This window comes from Strix uralensis, chromosome 11, assembly GCF_047716275.1.
Source record: "Strix uralensis isolate ZFMK-TIS-50842 chromosome 11, bStrUra1, whole genome shotgun sequence".
Taxonomy (NCBI): Eukaryota; Metazoa; Chordata; class Aves; order Strigiformes; family Strigidae; genus Strix; species Strix uralensis.
This window is the reverse complement of record NC_133982.1, coordinates 4,412,242-4,426,963: the sequence shown is the minus strand read 5'-3', so window position 1 is coordinate 4,426,963 and position 14,722 is coordinate 4,412,242. Positions and strand designations below refer to the sequence as shown.

Sequence of the window (14,722 nt, the reverse complement as noted above, 5' to 3'; positions counted from 1 at the left end):
GGTGGTCGCCGCTGTGACGTCACGCGGCCGCGCCCCGCGGGACCCGCTCGTCGCGGTGGGGTCAAGGCGCCTGCGCGATGGGCGGGGCGAGTCACGTGGCAGGCGGGGCGGGTCACGTGGCTGGCGGCGCCCCGGCTGCCCCGGAAGTGCCTGGCGCGGCGGCGGCGGGAGCGCGGAGCGGAGCAGCGGCGACCGCGCCCATGTCGGGCTTCGACACCAACCCGTTCGCCGACCCGGTGGACATCAACCCCTTCCAGGTGGGCGCGGGGCCCGCGCGGGCCCCTTCCTCCCCCTGCCCCGGCCCTCCCCTGCCCGCCGCCGGGACGTGGCACTGACTGAAGCGTCGCTGGCCAATAGTGGCGCCGCTTCTCCCCGCCGCGGCCAATGGGGGAGAGGGGGCGGGATTAGGGGGGGCGTGCTGCCGCCGGGACCCCCGCCCGCTCCCCCCCCCGCCCCGGGGCCGTCCTGTCCCCGCCTCGCTTATCCCCCTCTGTCCGGGGGTCCCCGCCACGCTGCCCCCCTCCCCAGCCGCCCGGGGCTCACCGGGGAGCGGTGTGACCCCGCCGGGGTGCGCCCCGGCTCTGCCCGCAGGCGCTGGAAGCCCGTCCCGCCGCCGCTTGCTGGAAGCCCCCGTTTCTCCCCGGAACGGGCCGCTCCTCCCTTCGAGGAGGGGTCTCACATCTCCTGGGCTTCAAGCCCCAGCCCCCACTCCCCCCTCCAGGCTTTGGAGAGGCGGGTTGACCGCCAGCGGTCTGCCCCTGCCTTGGAGGATGCTGAAATAGTTGTGGACGCCTGGGTTGTAGAGGTATTAAAAACAATCCGGTGAGGGACCTCTCTTGGCTGTGCCACAGGGCGGTGTAACCGACTGCTGTGTCTTTGCGGGGCCTGTTTTTAACGTCCTCTTAAAACAGCCCACAAGGCAAAATGCATCCTTTGGCTGTGGTTCTCAGGAGCCAAAGCCTTGGAGACTTCCACTGGGTTTGTCCTCTATGGGATTAATCTCTGTGCTCTGAAACGTGGGGTCATATATGCAGGGAGTTGGCTGGGAATGGCCTCTTGGACCTGATTCATGTGGCAGTGGTGTGAAAATGTGTGTCTGGGATTTCACTTTCATCAGTAAGCGGCTGCGGACGCTGCCTTACCTTTGCTGCTTGGCTGGGTTGTAATCTGCAGGAAGGGCTGATTTCCTGACCTCTGATTTCATGGCCAAGCCAGAGTGAAACTGTTTGTTGATCAGGCTCGGTGTTAGGAGGAATCAAAGTGAAATCGGAAGGAAAAAATCCTTTAGCTTCCTCACTTTCATTTTAACGTGCTCTGGTGTGTCTCAGGAATGGAAAGGGCTTGGATGACCACGTTCCTGTAATATTCCTTCCACGGGGGGAACGTAGCACGGCTCACACGAACAGTTGCTCTTCATGTAGGGATTTGTTGCTTTGGCACTGAGGAAGTAAAGATTCTGCTGTGTTATGCACATTAAAGCTGTCCTGGTATCGGACTGAACAGGGCAGTGCTCGCACTTACTCACTGTTTAAACAAAAAAGATTGGATGCAGTTTACAACAGGTAACTCTGATGTCAGCCTTACTTTTTAATGAGGACAAATGTACGGATGCCCCTGTGATAGTCTGGTGACTCTCTGCGGCTACAGCTGGTCTTTGTGGCCGGTTTTATAGCCTGTTTTTGAGAGTGTGAGGTTTTGTGTTCACCTTCGTCCCTTCTTTTCAAAGAAAAATTCCCCCAGTCATCAGCAGCTGGATGCGAGGAATCTCTGACTGCTGCTGCCTGGAGCCTCAAAGCCCTGTCTCTCTGATTTGAAAATGGCATCTTGCAATGTAGGACAGCGCTGCCCCAGCCTAGTAAATCTGATGAAACGAGCCTGTTCCCTGCTGGGGTTTGGATCCACCTGCTGGCTCAGTGCTGTGCAGGGCTGGGGGAACGGTTTGCCCACCCAGCAGGCACCAACATCCCCTTCCACGCGCTCTGGAGGTCTTGCTGAAAGACTAGAAGCGTCTTCACTCTCCCAGCCTTGTCACGCTGATGATTATCTCTCGGGCAGAGCACCAGGGTTGTCTTTCCTTATTGTGGATCCCAGTATAGCGCTTCATACTCTGTGAATCCTGACATAACTGGGCATCTTTGCCTTTTAAGGAGAACTTATTCATGATGTTCAATAAACTTGGTATAAAATAAGCTAGTTTGGCCCTGCTAAAAATATCTCTGGCTCTTCTTTCTGTTACTTATTGTAACTGGTTAACAGGAGATGATTAACTGCCTTTGTTTATTCAGTAGCCTACTATAAGTGGCAGCTACCTCCAAAACTTTGATGCAAACTTCAGGCAGGGATGGAAACTTCTATCTTCTTTAGAGATATTGATAATAAAATCCTTGAGCTTTCTCTCAACGCATCTTCTAGGCAGTGGCAGCGCTCTGAGGTCCCACACTGGTGGCTGACTGCAGGACTGGCAGTATTTAAACAGCTGTGTTAAGTTCCAGGTGATTCTCATTTGAGTTCTCTTGCCTTGATCTCATCTAGAGGCATCTCTTTGTTTTGTTTCTTTAACCTGTGCGAACAGAAAGAAATGGAAGAATATAATTTCTTGCACTAATCTTTTGTATCAAAATATTTAAGCAGCTCTGTCGGCTGGCACAGTGTGACAGCAACTTTGTATTTGTATTAAACAATTTGAGAACAGTTTTAATCTTCATGTCAGTGCAATTTGGTCGAAACGTGAAATTACTCTGCACTGGGGAATCTGAAATCATGACAAATGACATCACGCATCCCTGTCACTTGAGGAAGCGATAGTAGGAAGGGCAACAAATGGGGATCTGCTCGCTGGCGTTCTGCAGATCAATCCAACTGATTTGTGAGCATGAAGTTTGTGGCTGGACGTACTTATTAAGTCAAGCGGAATAGCTGGAGAAGTAAGAGAGCCTTCAGGTGCTCAGGCTTTTCCTTAGCTCTGAAGCAGGAAAGAAGTTGAGAAGATTTGCTTGAGTTTAACTGGAGGCCCTGACAACTACACCCTCTGAAAGGAAAGGTGTGTGGGACCTTTGGAGCAGAGGAGGGTGCTATTAGCTCCTTGGAGGAGGAGCTGGGTAATGTGGCTACAAGTGCTGGAATTAAGTCCCTCTCTCCGTGTTTCACAGCATAAAGGTTCAGGCTGGTGCTTGTTTCAGGAGGGTCAGCTGCCTTTTCCTTTGTAGCTTGCAGAAAATAACCAAAGTATGAATTCTGTGGGCAACTTCTCGTTCATCTCCTCTGTTTCTCATGCTTACTCATCCTTCACGCTGTGTAGTCCAGGCTTGCGGAAGCTGGTGCCTTTCTATCACTCTCTGTTTCACAGCTGCTGTTTTCCTTCCTGCCCTATCCAGGGCACAGAGGCACATGTCCAAACACACTTCAGCTTTCTTGCAAATTCCCTGCTCTTTGTATATCTATTACAGACGCACTTGCACAATAGCAAGTGAGTTAAGCTGAGCTGCCTTGCCTTTGCTGTACTGTCTAATTAATTTTTTTTTTTTTAAGCTACACGGTAAGATGAGAGGTCGTCTCCCTTTGAAATCAAACTGTTCTGCAGCTGGAAGCAGTGAAACAGTGGTGCTGCTCTCCCTGCCCTGCTCAGGGCAGCCTGCCCTTTCGATAGCAGTGCTGCACTGGTGAGCCTCCCCTTAATTCAGGGGCTTTCTGCTTGAATGGAAGGGAGCGACAGCAAGAGAGAAATGTGTGTTTTGCCTCGGTATTCTAGTGTTTCTCCTTATTTCTGAGCCCTTTCCTCCCAGCCTGACCATTCAGGCTTTTAAAGTGGTTATGCAACCTTTGCTTTCCTTTTCCCATACCTTTACGGGAGTTTCTCTTCCTTGTGCAGTTGTCTTCTGCTGGACTTTAGTCAGGCTGGGACCTCGCCTGCTCTGGATTAAAGGATATTGTGCTAGCATGCAGTAGCTGTCGTGCATTAACTGACTTGTAAGCTGGTGTCGGCAGCTCATGTGTCTGTAAAACTGGTTAAGCTAAAGCCTCCAGAGGAGGAGTAGTGAAATAAAACCTCTGCCTTGATCCTTGCAGCCTTTATTTCCAGTGTGGCGGTTCTGCTGGTGCTCCCAATTTTTTATAGCCCTGCCTGGCCGGGGAGTTTTACTTCCATCCAGCAGCATCCAAAACCTTGTCTGAGATCCCTCAGCCCAGGGTGATTCATAAACTAGTGCAACCTGTTGCGTAGGGAGTGCCTGCTATCGAGGAGATGTGTGAAGTTACTCATTAACTGTTCTGTATGCATCTTGCTCAGCAGAAGGCTGCGCTAAAACCCCGGGGAATGGCTCCAGCAGGTTTCAGACAAGCCACATGACTTTTCTGCAGCGCACGGACTCAGTCAGCCCTGCACACCTCGATTGCTCCGCTCTCACCTTGTCGCAGCCTCAATTGCTTCTCACCCCGTTAACCGCAAAATTAAAATGACTGATCTCGAGACATGAGTTGCTGGGGGAGGGAGGGATGAAAAGCCAATTTATTTTCTCACCCACACCCAGCTATCAGATAGCCAGGCTGTTCTCACAGTAGGACTTCCGAGTTCAAAAAGTACCTTGTTTCTCTAATAACTGTGGAGAGAAATGCTCCAGAGGTCCAAGTCTGGCTATTAAAGAGGCATCTTTTATGGAAAGTAGTGTGTATAAAGGAAGAAGTAAAAATAGCTAAGCGCATTGCAGGTGAGGGAAGGAAGGCTTTTTTGGCAGAGGTGCTGAGAGCCTTTTTCTAAACAATCAGACTATTTGATGGAGACAAGTAGGAGATGCAGTGACTACAGGTGAATGCAGCTGTAAAACCTCCAAAAGTAATTGGTGTCACACCTCTGGGTGTCTTGCCTTTTCAGAGCAATCACTGGCATTTTAACTTGCTGGTCCAAATGCCTTGGGTGGCAGCTGACACCTATTAGCCAGAACCAGTTGAACCTGGAAACTCATTTTGTGAGGCTCTGCTGTGCTTTGTGGATCCTCACCTGCTTTGTGGTATGAGTGAGGTTTGGGAGGTAGTCCTGGGTCTCCAGCAATATTCTGACTGTGGGTGAATGAATTCACGTCCCCCTTCAGGTCTCTGGAAATTAGGAATAACTCGCTGTAGGTAAGTGGTAGTAATCTGCAGAAAGGGCTCCTGTGCCAAAAGCTTGTTGTAGTTCTTCAAATGTACCTCTTGGCTGAACAGGAGATTACTTCTGCCCACAAATCTTGCCTTGCTGATAGTCATCTCCTTGGTTATTTAAATTCATTGCCAGCCAAGGCCATCTGCCTGTGGCGGGGGTGTGTTTCACCCCATCCTGTTCCCAGCTAACAAGTGGATGGAAGGCAGGCAGCGTGGGTAACAGAGAAGCTAATGATGACCTGTGTCGGATGCTGATTTGTCTTTGCTCTTTCCTTTCAGGATCCCTCGGTGACACAGCTCACAAACACTAGCCAGAGTGGCTTGGATGAATTCAACCCCTTTTCTGAGAGCTCCCAGCTGGTATGTGCCACGTGTCTTTGCACTAGGTATCTTGGTGGTGGTTTTAGCAGTGCAGAAGGTCCCTTGATAGGTGCAGCTTAAAGGAAAGAGTGAGGTGTTTGCAGCTGATTTCCCCGTGGGCTGTAGTTTGTTGCGTGCGTGGCAAGCTGCATGTAACTGCTCCTGCACTGGAGCACTAAGAAACTCCCAGCTGGAGCTCTCTCCTCGCGTGGAACAGCTTCTCTCAAACTCTCTGCTGGCTCGCTGTAAAGCTATATGAAGTGTGAAAGGGAAGATGTTTTGTGGCAGGACACATCAATATGTATTTGGTCTCTGGGCTGGGAGCTGAACTGCTCTGGCGATACCATTGATGGATCGCTGCAAGAATTTAGTTCTTATTTCCGGGCTGCTGCCATGTGTGAGATGGGAAAAGGAGAACAGGAAACCAGGGTAGAGCAATATTTGTGGTTTAAACAACTGATCAAAATCCCTTTTTGTTTCTTGTTTGCCTAACAGCCATAATCCTCAGGTGCTGCTCCCCAGTGCATTAAGGAACTTGAAAACAGAGTTCCTTCCTGCTAGTGCTTTCTGGTTTAGCAGCGCTAAAACTTGAACTATCCTTTACTAAAAGAAGGAACGTGTAATGTTTTTGCCCTGTTGTTTGTGATTTATATTAAGACAAATGCAGCACGGACGACGCCAGCCACGCAGCCCTCTGGCCCCTCGCAGCCTGCTGTCCTGCAGACATCTGTGGAGCCCACTCCCCAGGTATGGCCACCCCTCACTGCTGCCCTCCCAAGAGTGGGCTGGAGAGCGTGGAGGAGCTCCCGTGGGCCTCGGGAGGCACGTGGGAATAGGAGGGGAATGGGATTTGCTGGAGTTGCGTGTGGGAAGCTGCAGGTGGTCTTTTAAACTTGCATTTGTACCTGCCTTGTGAAGCAGATCTCTATAGGGAATATGTACACTCAGTTCTTTTTATGCCTTTTTCCCTGTCCCTCTGGTGGCAGAGCTCGCTTTGCCTTGTATCCTTTTTGCTCTGGCTTCCCTCTGCAAACACTGAAATGTATCCTGCTAATACTTTTAGCTTAGTTCTGGTGACTGGTCAGACATGCTCGGTTCCAGGAGCGTAAATGCAGTCTAGGTATATGTTGCAGCCACTGCTTAGACTGGCTGGCAAGTACCCGACTGCCAGGATCACCTCATCCAAGGAGCAGAGAAGCTGAGGCTGCTAGGAGAAAGGATCAGTTCTCAGAATAGCAAACAGGTAGAAGAGATGCTGAAGAGGTGTGGTAGACAGCTGTCCTGCCTTGCCTTTGAACCTCCTCTCCTAGCTGGGAGGAGAATTGTCCTGGTAAACTCAGGAGTCCTGCTTGCTGCTCTGTTGCAAGGCACTAGAGCAATGAGGCGAACTGGGAGGTAGAAGAAGCTGCAAGAAAAGCGTAGCTTTACTGAAAGGGAAGTGTGTAGAGGATGGGCAACAGACTGGATAGTCTCCTGAGGGCTCTTCCAGCCCTGTCTTCCTGTGGGGTAAGAGAAGAACATCTGTCTGGAGTTCTGCATTGATCTTGATTTCATCCTCCAGCAGGTAAGGCAGAAAACATCAAGATGTTTCAGATCAGCCACGGGTGTTCAGCTTTCAAATCGTCCTCAACCCTTGCTATTGAACTGCCTTTGCTTCCCTTCCAGTTTGGCATCCGGTGTGATTGCTGGTGGTATTGCCACTGCCTCAGTTAGGGAAGGACTTACCTTCTTCTCCCTCTACTGTAGGCTGTGGCTGCGGCAGCGCAGGCTGGGCTTCTTCAGCAGCAGGCAGAATTAGAGAGGAAGGCAGCTGAGTTGGAGAAGAAGGAAAGGGAATTGCAGAACAACGCAGCCAGCATTAATCGTGAGTACTGCTTCCTGCAATGCCCTGCCCGCGGGGAGCGTGATGCCCAGGGAAGCCTGGCCTGCTTGGTTTGTCAGGATTTGATGAAAGCTCAGCCCGTCCAAGTGCAGGCAGCTTTTTTCGAAGCCATGTGTCTTTCCTCTAGTCCTTCACAGCTGCAGCAACCCTCCTGGGACTGTACCTGTCATCCCATAACTTGCAAGATGGGAAATGAGCTCAGAGATGAGATGCTGGAGACCAGCTTTGATGGGTCTTTGCCCTCGAGCGTGCTCTCAGCATCTGCGTTTGGCCACGCTAAGTTCCTCAAACACCAATTTTGGATCCGTGTCTGAGCTGTAGTGTGATGCTGCCATGTTAAGGCTTTTCACTGAGAGCAATAAAGCTTTTTTCCAGTCTCAAGGCTCTGTTAACCACAGCAAAACAGTATTTTCCCCTAATCTTGGTTTTAAATGGCTGAATCTGGGCTTGTGCCGAGTTGTGATGGCCCTTTGGCTGTTGCAGGGGAATTCTGCCTCCCACAGAGGGAAGCCCTCAAACTAGGCTGGTCTGCCTTGCTGCTGCCAGCAGAGTTAACACATCCTTGCTGTGCTGCCTGCTCAAACCTAGTTACTTACCAAGACCTAGCCTCTTCCAAGGTTTTAATGTCAGCATATATGAATGGCTAATTGCAAATTATGGTGTGCGAAGTAGTCTTTCACTGAGAGAAGAGCAAGTGAAGAACTGCTCCTTTCTCCTTTCCACAGCGAGGCAGAACAATTGGCCACCTCTTCCCAAGAAGTGTCCGATCAAGCCGTGTTTTTATCAGGATTTTTCTGCAGACATCCCAGCTGACTACCAGCGGATATGCAAGATGCTGTATTACTTGTGGATGTGTAAGTAATAGCTTGAACTCCAATAAAAATTGTTTCTAAGAAGATTCTGTATCAAATGCTGAGCTTTGCCCTCCAGTAAATTCTGTAGGTGTTGTCTGCAAGGGTAAAATAATGCCTCTCTTCCTTCTTTATGAAGGCAAATGTAAAGGACTCCAAGTTTATGCTTTGGGAATAGCTCATTCATGACAGTTTTGATTATTGTTTAGTGGAGACATGAACAACTCTCCTGAGACCGAAAGACAGGAGATAGCACAGTTCAGAGACTGCGTCCACTCTCAACCATATTTGTCAATTTTGGTGCTCTGAAAAGATTTCAGATTTGGGTGTAAGCAGCAGGATTGGTGAGGTTCTTAGGTTAAGCTCTGTTTTCCTTTCAAGGGAGGCAAGGAAATTAGATGACCCAAAGTCTCCTTAATTTCTGCAGAGCTTCATGCGCTCAGTGAGAGATTAGGGGTGCTTCTGACTTTTCCAAGGACTTACTGATGTTTTTTCTCTCTCCCCCATCCTGAACAGTGCATTCGATTACCCTGCTCCTAAACCTGCTTGCTTGCTTGGCGTGGTTCACAGTCCAGACAGAAAGAGGAGTAGACTTTGGTCTCTCGATCCTGTGGTTTATTTTATTCACCCCTTGTGCCTTTCTCTGTTGGTACCGACCAATTTACAAGGCTTTCAGGCAAGTACTGTTTTCTTCTGTAATGGGGATGTATCTTTTAGTGGGAGGAGCTTTGGTTTTATCTGTTCCAATCATATATTGCCTGCAGGGTTCTTCCAGCTCTTTGCATTGTTAAATAGATCAAACCCACTTGTTCCTAAACATGCTGGAAGTATCTGGTGGAACTTAATTATGGTGGTCCTTTTTCGTCTTGAACCCCAAGCCTAGCCAGTCATCAGGTCCTGCTTTTTTATTCATTTCTGAGAACCTGTTTGGCACATTAATGTGTTGAGCATGCTGCGTGTGTTAAGGAAGCTGCCTTCACCCCACCTTACACTGGGCAGAGCGGTGGTTTTGTGATAACGCAGTGGACATGTTGTAAGTTGTGTTGCTGCATAAGTTCCTTCTGAAATCACCTCCCCTTAGCAGCTTTCCCCTGGAATCACCTCCCCTTAGCAGCTTTTCCCAGCAGAAAGGAGTTCACCGAAATTGTTTCCCCTCCTCTTAGAGAAGGGAGTCTGTGCAGGGATCATGTCCTGGGTTTCACTCCTGCTGTCTCTTCTGCAGGTCTGACAGCTCCTTCAGCTTCTTCGTCTTCTTTTTCATCTTCTTCTGCCAAATAGCAATCTACATCATCCAGGCTGTCGGCATTCCTGGCTGGGGAGACAGGTAAGCTTGGTTTCACAGGCTGCCATGTCAGCCCACAGCCCTGCATGGATGCTTTTTCTCACCAGGGCTGTGACTGTCAGGAGCTTTGGGGTCCGTTTCTGACAGCTCTCTGTTCTTTCTCCCGTGGTTTTCCTCTGACACAGCTTTGGCAGGTCCCAGCTGGGCTGCCTCTCTCCTCTGCTTTTCCCATCCTAGTCCCAGCAAAGGCACATACTTTTGCTGCTGTTGTGGGCCAGCGCTGAAAGGAGTATGTGAAACCTTCCATGCCTCCTCTGCTGCCTTCCCCATCACTTACTACACATAATATTTATCCCTTCTTGATGCTGAGCTTCTAGTGTTGACCGCATCTGCCTTATGCTGCACTTGGGCCACAACAACCCCCAGCAGCGCTACAGGCTTGGGGAGGAGTGGCTGGAGAGCTGACAGTCAGAGAGGGACCTGGGGGGGTGATTGACAGCTGGCTGAACATGAGCCAGCAGTGTGCCCAGGTGGCCAAGAAGGCCAATGGCATCCTGGCTTGCATCAGAAATAGCGTGGCCAGCAGGGACAGGGAAGGGATCTTACCCCTGTACTTGGCACTGATGAGGCCGCACCTCGATGAGCAGGTTCAGTTTTGGGCCCCTCACTCCAAAAAGGCCATTGAATGACTCGAGCGTGTCCAGAGAAGGGCAACGGAGCTGGTGCAGGGTCTGGAGCACAGGTCTGATGGGGAGCGGCTGAGGGAACTGGGGGGGTTTAGTCTGGAGAAGAGGAGGCTGAAGGGAGACCTCCTGGCCCTCTACAACTGCCTGAAAGGAGGGTGCAGAGAGGGGGGATGAGTCTCTTGAACCAAGGAACAAGCCCCAGGACAAGAGGGAATGGCCTCAAGCTGTGCCAGGGCAGGGTCAGACTGGCTCTTAGGAAGGATTTCTTTGCAGAAGGGGTTGTTGGGCGTTGGAATGGGCTGCCCAGGGCAGGGGGGGAGTCCCCATCCCTGGAGGGGTTGAAGAGTCGGGTTGACCCAGCGCTGAGGGATCTGGTGGAGTTGGGAACTGTCAATGTTAGGTCAATGGTTGGACTGGATGATCTTCAAGGTCTTTTCCAACTGAGATGATTCTGTGATTCTGTGAAAATGGAGCCTTTCCTGATGGAGGCTGTAGGGTGGGGGTGAGGGATCTCTGACCCAGAGTCTGGGTATGGCTTAACTTGGTACTGCTGCTAGCAGCCTGATTTGGTCCCCAAACTCTTCCTGAATTTCTCTCAGGTGTGTTGTCGGTGGGCTGTGCTTCAAAAAATAAGCAGAGAGGGTTTTACCCTCACCCATTCTTCATGGCATTGTGCAGAAGGATGAGTCTGGGCTTCTGGAGTGGGTCCAACAGGCCTCTTGTCAGCAGCTGCCCCCTGCAGTGGAAGCAGAGGCTTGCTTTTCGCCTTGCTGCGTTGGCCGCAGATCAGATTCCGGAGTTACTGTGAACAGTGAAAAGGTTAACAGCTAGTGGGTTTTCTCCTGAGGGGGAGTCTTCAGGTGATGAGCGCAGTGAAACTGCTGTCTATTTTTGCCCGCTGCCTGCAGAACGGCTCATGGGCAAAGCTGTCCTGCTCCCTCCCCTGCTAGCTGGTGCTGCCTTAGTCATGGGGGACTGGGAGGGGGCACTCTGTTTTTAGTCTGGCTTTGGAGAGCGTGTGTTGAGCTTTCTGCTGTGTTTCCTCCAGCCAGACAGCGCGTTTATTTTTGGCTGTAGTGCATGGTGTGCCTTTCCGCTTCCTTGTAATGAGGAAGAAGTTGTGCAGCACATCAAATGGGACGGTTTGGCTCACTTGATTCCCTCTCTCCTGGTGGCACATGGTTTACTTGGTTTAGCAGTTGGAAAGGTTCCTTTCTTCAGCACCCAGGAAGGTGTTTTGAGTGAGGTGTCTTGGTATTTTTGCCCACAGCCAGGCAGTGATAATTCCTGGCATCCTTCCTGCCCCTTCCCTTCAACAACTGCCAGTTTCCTCCTTTCTGTAGCTCTAACTTCATCCCTTCCTTCCTTTTTTCTGCCACCTCCCAACACTTACATCCCTGGCCACGCAGAGCTGTCACGGTGACACGTAGATCTAGGCTCCAGATCTGCCAGCTGATCTCTTCCAATTTAGATGTACCAGCCTATCTTTACACTACTTGGCCAAATTTTGAGAAGGTGCCTGTGGAAGTGACTTGATCTATGGCGGTGCCAAGGGTATTGACTTTGCTGCTTAAAGGGGGTGGGCCAGGGGCCAGGGCTGTAACGTGGGTGGGGTGAGCCTGATTTTCTTGTGTAGAGGTGAATTGCTTCTAAAAATGATAATGGAAACTCTGGCCCCAAAACGAGTGCCTGGATGAGCTCTGGGTCCCTGTTTCCACAGCCGTTAATGCTCGGTTTTGCACTTCCCTGTAACCTTCCCCCTAAGGCTCTTGTGCAACTGTCGTTGCCTCTTCTCCTGCTGTTCCATCTCATCCTGAGGGTCGAAAGCTCCCCGTGCTCACCCCGCTCGCCTCTCTCTTGCAGCGGATGGATTGCGGCGCTGTCGGAGCTGCACGGGAACCTGGCCGTGGCTGTTATCATGATGGTGGTGGCAGGATTCTTCACGCTGTGCGCGGTTCTCTCGCTCTTCCTCCTGAAGCAGGTGAGTGCCTCGGAGGCGAGGCGAGGTCTCGGCTGATCCACAGGTCAGGCTGCTCCCAGGGTACCTCGGGGTTGCCACCTCCTCTCATCTGTCTGGGGATTAGCTTGCTTTTGAAGAGGTAATCAGGGCACTGTCAAGAGCTTTTAATGGAAGTATTTTTGCTTGTGCTTCCTGCATCGGTGCCAAGTCGCTGGAACACTAAGGGGACTTGCAGGTGGGAAAGCAGCCTTTGGGGAGGTAACAAGAGGCACAGATGCTTCAGTAAGGCATGACATTAACCAGGCACGTTAGAATAAAGGAGGGTGTAGTAATGCTTGCTGCACTGGCTGCTGTCCAGAGAAAATGGCCCGCGAGGTCCCAAAGGTCACCCTCATCAAACACAGACACCAAATTTCCTGCACCTCTCTTTAGCTTGAGTCAGTCCAGAGCTGGCTGAGTGGAGGCGGCTTTAGTTGGGTATCCAGGGCTTTACAATTGCTGCTACCACAATGTTGTGGGACTCTTCAAAGCCTGGTGGGATCCAAACGAGTGCCTTCCTGCTGGCTCCCAAACACAAGCCCCCCCTTCCTCCTTCTGATCGACCACACGAGGGCTGCGTTTCTGCAGTTAACAGCAGGAATGTAGCTTTGGTGAAGGCAAGGACAGGCTGAACGGGTCCTGTTTCTATTGCTTCCTCCTCCTTTTCTCTGAAATTGTATCTTCAAGGAAATAGCTGATGCTTGTAGTTGCAGGCACCTTCAGGTCCCTGCCCCGCAAGTGTCTGTAAATGCAGGAGTTAAGTGTCCATACCATCACAGCACGGGGAGGGGAGTTTTTAGTCCATTTTACTGAGAGCTCCGCATTTTACAATAAATGAGGGTCTCCTGAAATCTGCAGCATCACGTGCCGGGTGAGATGGAGCCTGTGGCTCCAGCCCATCCTCTCCAGCTGCCAGGAGAGCTGGTTAGCGACGGGGCTGAGGAGGAGCAAGCTGGCAAGCAGGGTGTGCGCAGCAAGCCCACGACTGCACGCTGATTCTTTTCCTCTCCTGTTTCCCAGGTGCATTCCCTGTATCGACGCACGGGAGCCAGTTTCCAAAGGGCTCAGGAAGAGTTTTCCCAAGGCATCCTCACCAACCGGAGCTTCCAGAACGCAGCTGCTGGGGCGGCCTCCTCAGCTGCACAGAGTGCTTTCCGGGGAAACTAGTCCTTCCCGGGGCTGCCTCCCCCTCGCTTCCTCTGCCATCGTCACCCCAACCTTCTTTTTTTTTTTTTTTTTGGTTTTTTTTTCCTAAAGATGCACTTTTCGGGGGTACCATGTTAACTCTGTGATGCCGACTCCAGATGAGAAGAGGTCTGGTTTTTTAGCTTCAGCTGGCCTACGTTCATGACTCTTAGTTTTCCCTGTCTTGTTTTAGGGTGTGGGGAGATAGGGGAGACATTCTCTGAAGCAAATATATTTCTCTATCCAGGACATACTGAGTGTTTGTCTCTCTTCCTCCCCTCGCCCTGTCTGTAGCAGGAAGGCGAGGGGAAGCAGGTTTTGATTTTACTCTGTTCTGTTGGCCTTTGCTATGAAGAATTTGATTATCTGCTGTTTTGGGGGGGTTTTGTAACTTGCATGTAGTTTATGTCATTAATTTTAAGAGCAGAAACTGTACTTTTGGTTTATTACACTTACACGATGCTGCATTTTGACCTCTTAACTGCTCTGCTTCCTGAGAGTTGGGGTAACATGGCACGAGGGAAAACCTGGGAGCAGGGGGGATTAGGGAGGAGGGGAAATGTCTTTCTCCTTGTTCCCCAATGGCAGATCCACCCCCCACCCTCCGCTTCCATGGATCCTGCAGATGATGGCCATTGGGGCTCCTGGGCACGGAGAGGGGGCGAAGGGACCAGAGGGGGCTGAGTCTCCACTGTGGCCTTAAACGAGGGAGAGGGAGGGAAGGAGGGGAAAAGTGATTTCTGACTTGCCATCTCTGCTGTTTGGGAGCTGTGGCGCTGAAGACACCAGCTCAAACACCGCGCTGTCCCTCTCCAGCTAACCTTGCGAGCCTGCCAGGCGGGAGCACGAATGGATTCTTCTCCAGGGACAGCTCCTCCCTGCCTTCCTCCTCCCACATGTTACTTTTTTCAGCTGGGAAAGAACTACTTTGATGTGTGTTTAGCTTCGGAAGCTGCGTCCTGAGCTGGGGTGTCCCTTTGGCCACGGATGTGGCGCAGGGGGGGACGTGTCCCTTGGGGCAGGGCGTGATGGGGACAGTTTCCTCTGCCACGCCGTGGCCTCCAGCCCCGGGTGGGGGTTTTACTTGCAGACTTGACTTTGTGCTGCTGCTTTCTGTCTCCTCCTGTCCAGGAGGGGGGTTGTGTTTTGTGCCCCCATCCTTTGCTGGTGGAGCATGTGCTGGGGGGGCCAGAGGAGCCTCCTCATCCAGAAATCGCCATTTTTACACCCACTTCTTTCTGTGTTTTTTTCCTCGCGTCTGATCTTTTCATGTAAAAACAAAACAAAAAGATAAAATTAAGAATAAAATGTAAATATGCTCAAAACGCACCCGCCCCTCCTCCC

General features: G+C 51.2%; 1 protein-coding gene across 1 annotated transcript; it reads left to right on the top strand.

Moving 5' to 3' along the window:
* Nucleotides 1–114: 114 nt before the first annotated feature.
* SCAMP2 (secretory carrier membrane protein 2) lies at nt 115–13,845 on the top strand. The gene is made up of 9 exons (XM_074880869.1): nt 115–257; nt 5,413–5,493; nt 6,151–6,240; nt 7,240–7,357; nt 8,101–8,229; nt 8,743–8,902; nt 9,449–9,550; nt 12,058–12,175; nt 13,214–13,845. The coding sequence occupies exons 1-9, from the start codon at nt 201–203 to the stop codon at nt 13,358–13,360; spliced, it is 1,002 nt and encodes a 333-aa protein (XP_074736970.1). The 5' UTR covers nt 115–200; the 3' UTR covers nt 13,361–13,845.
* Nucleotides 13,846–14,722: the final 877 nt, after the last annotated feature.

What these genes read in the sequence shown, in the direction of transcription:
- SCAMP2 (XM_074880869.1), top strand. Translation starts at nt 201, where the DNA reads ATGTCGGGCTTCGACACCAACCCGTTCGCCGACCCGGTGGACATCAAC. An exon ending in CTGTGGAGCCCACTCCCCAG is followed by an intron (nt 6,241 to 7,239) that starts GTATGGCCACCC and finishes CCTCTACTGTAG; the next exon opens with GCTGTGGCTGCGGCAGCGCA. An exon ending in CGCTCTTCCTCCTGAAGCAG is followed by an intron (nt 12,176 to 13,213) that starts GTGAGTGCCTCG and finishes CCTGTTTCCCAG; the next exon opens with GTGCATTCCCTGTATCGACG.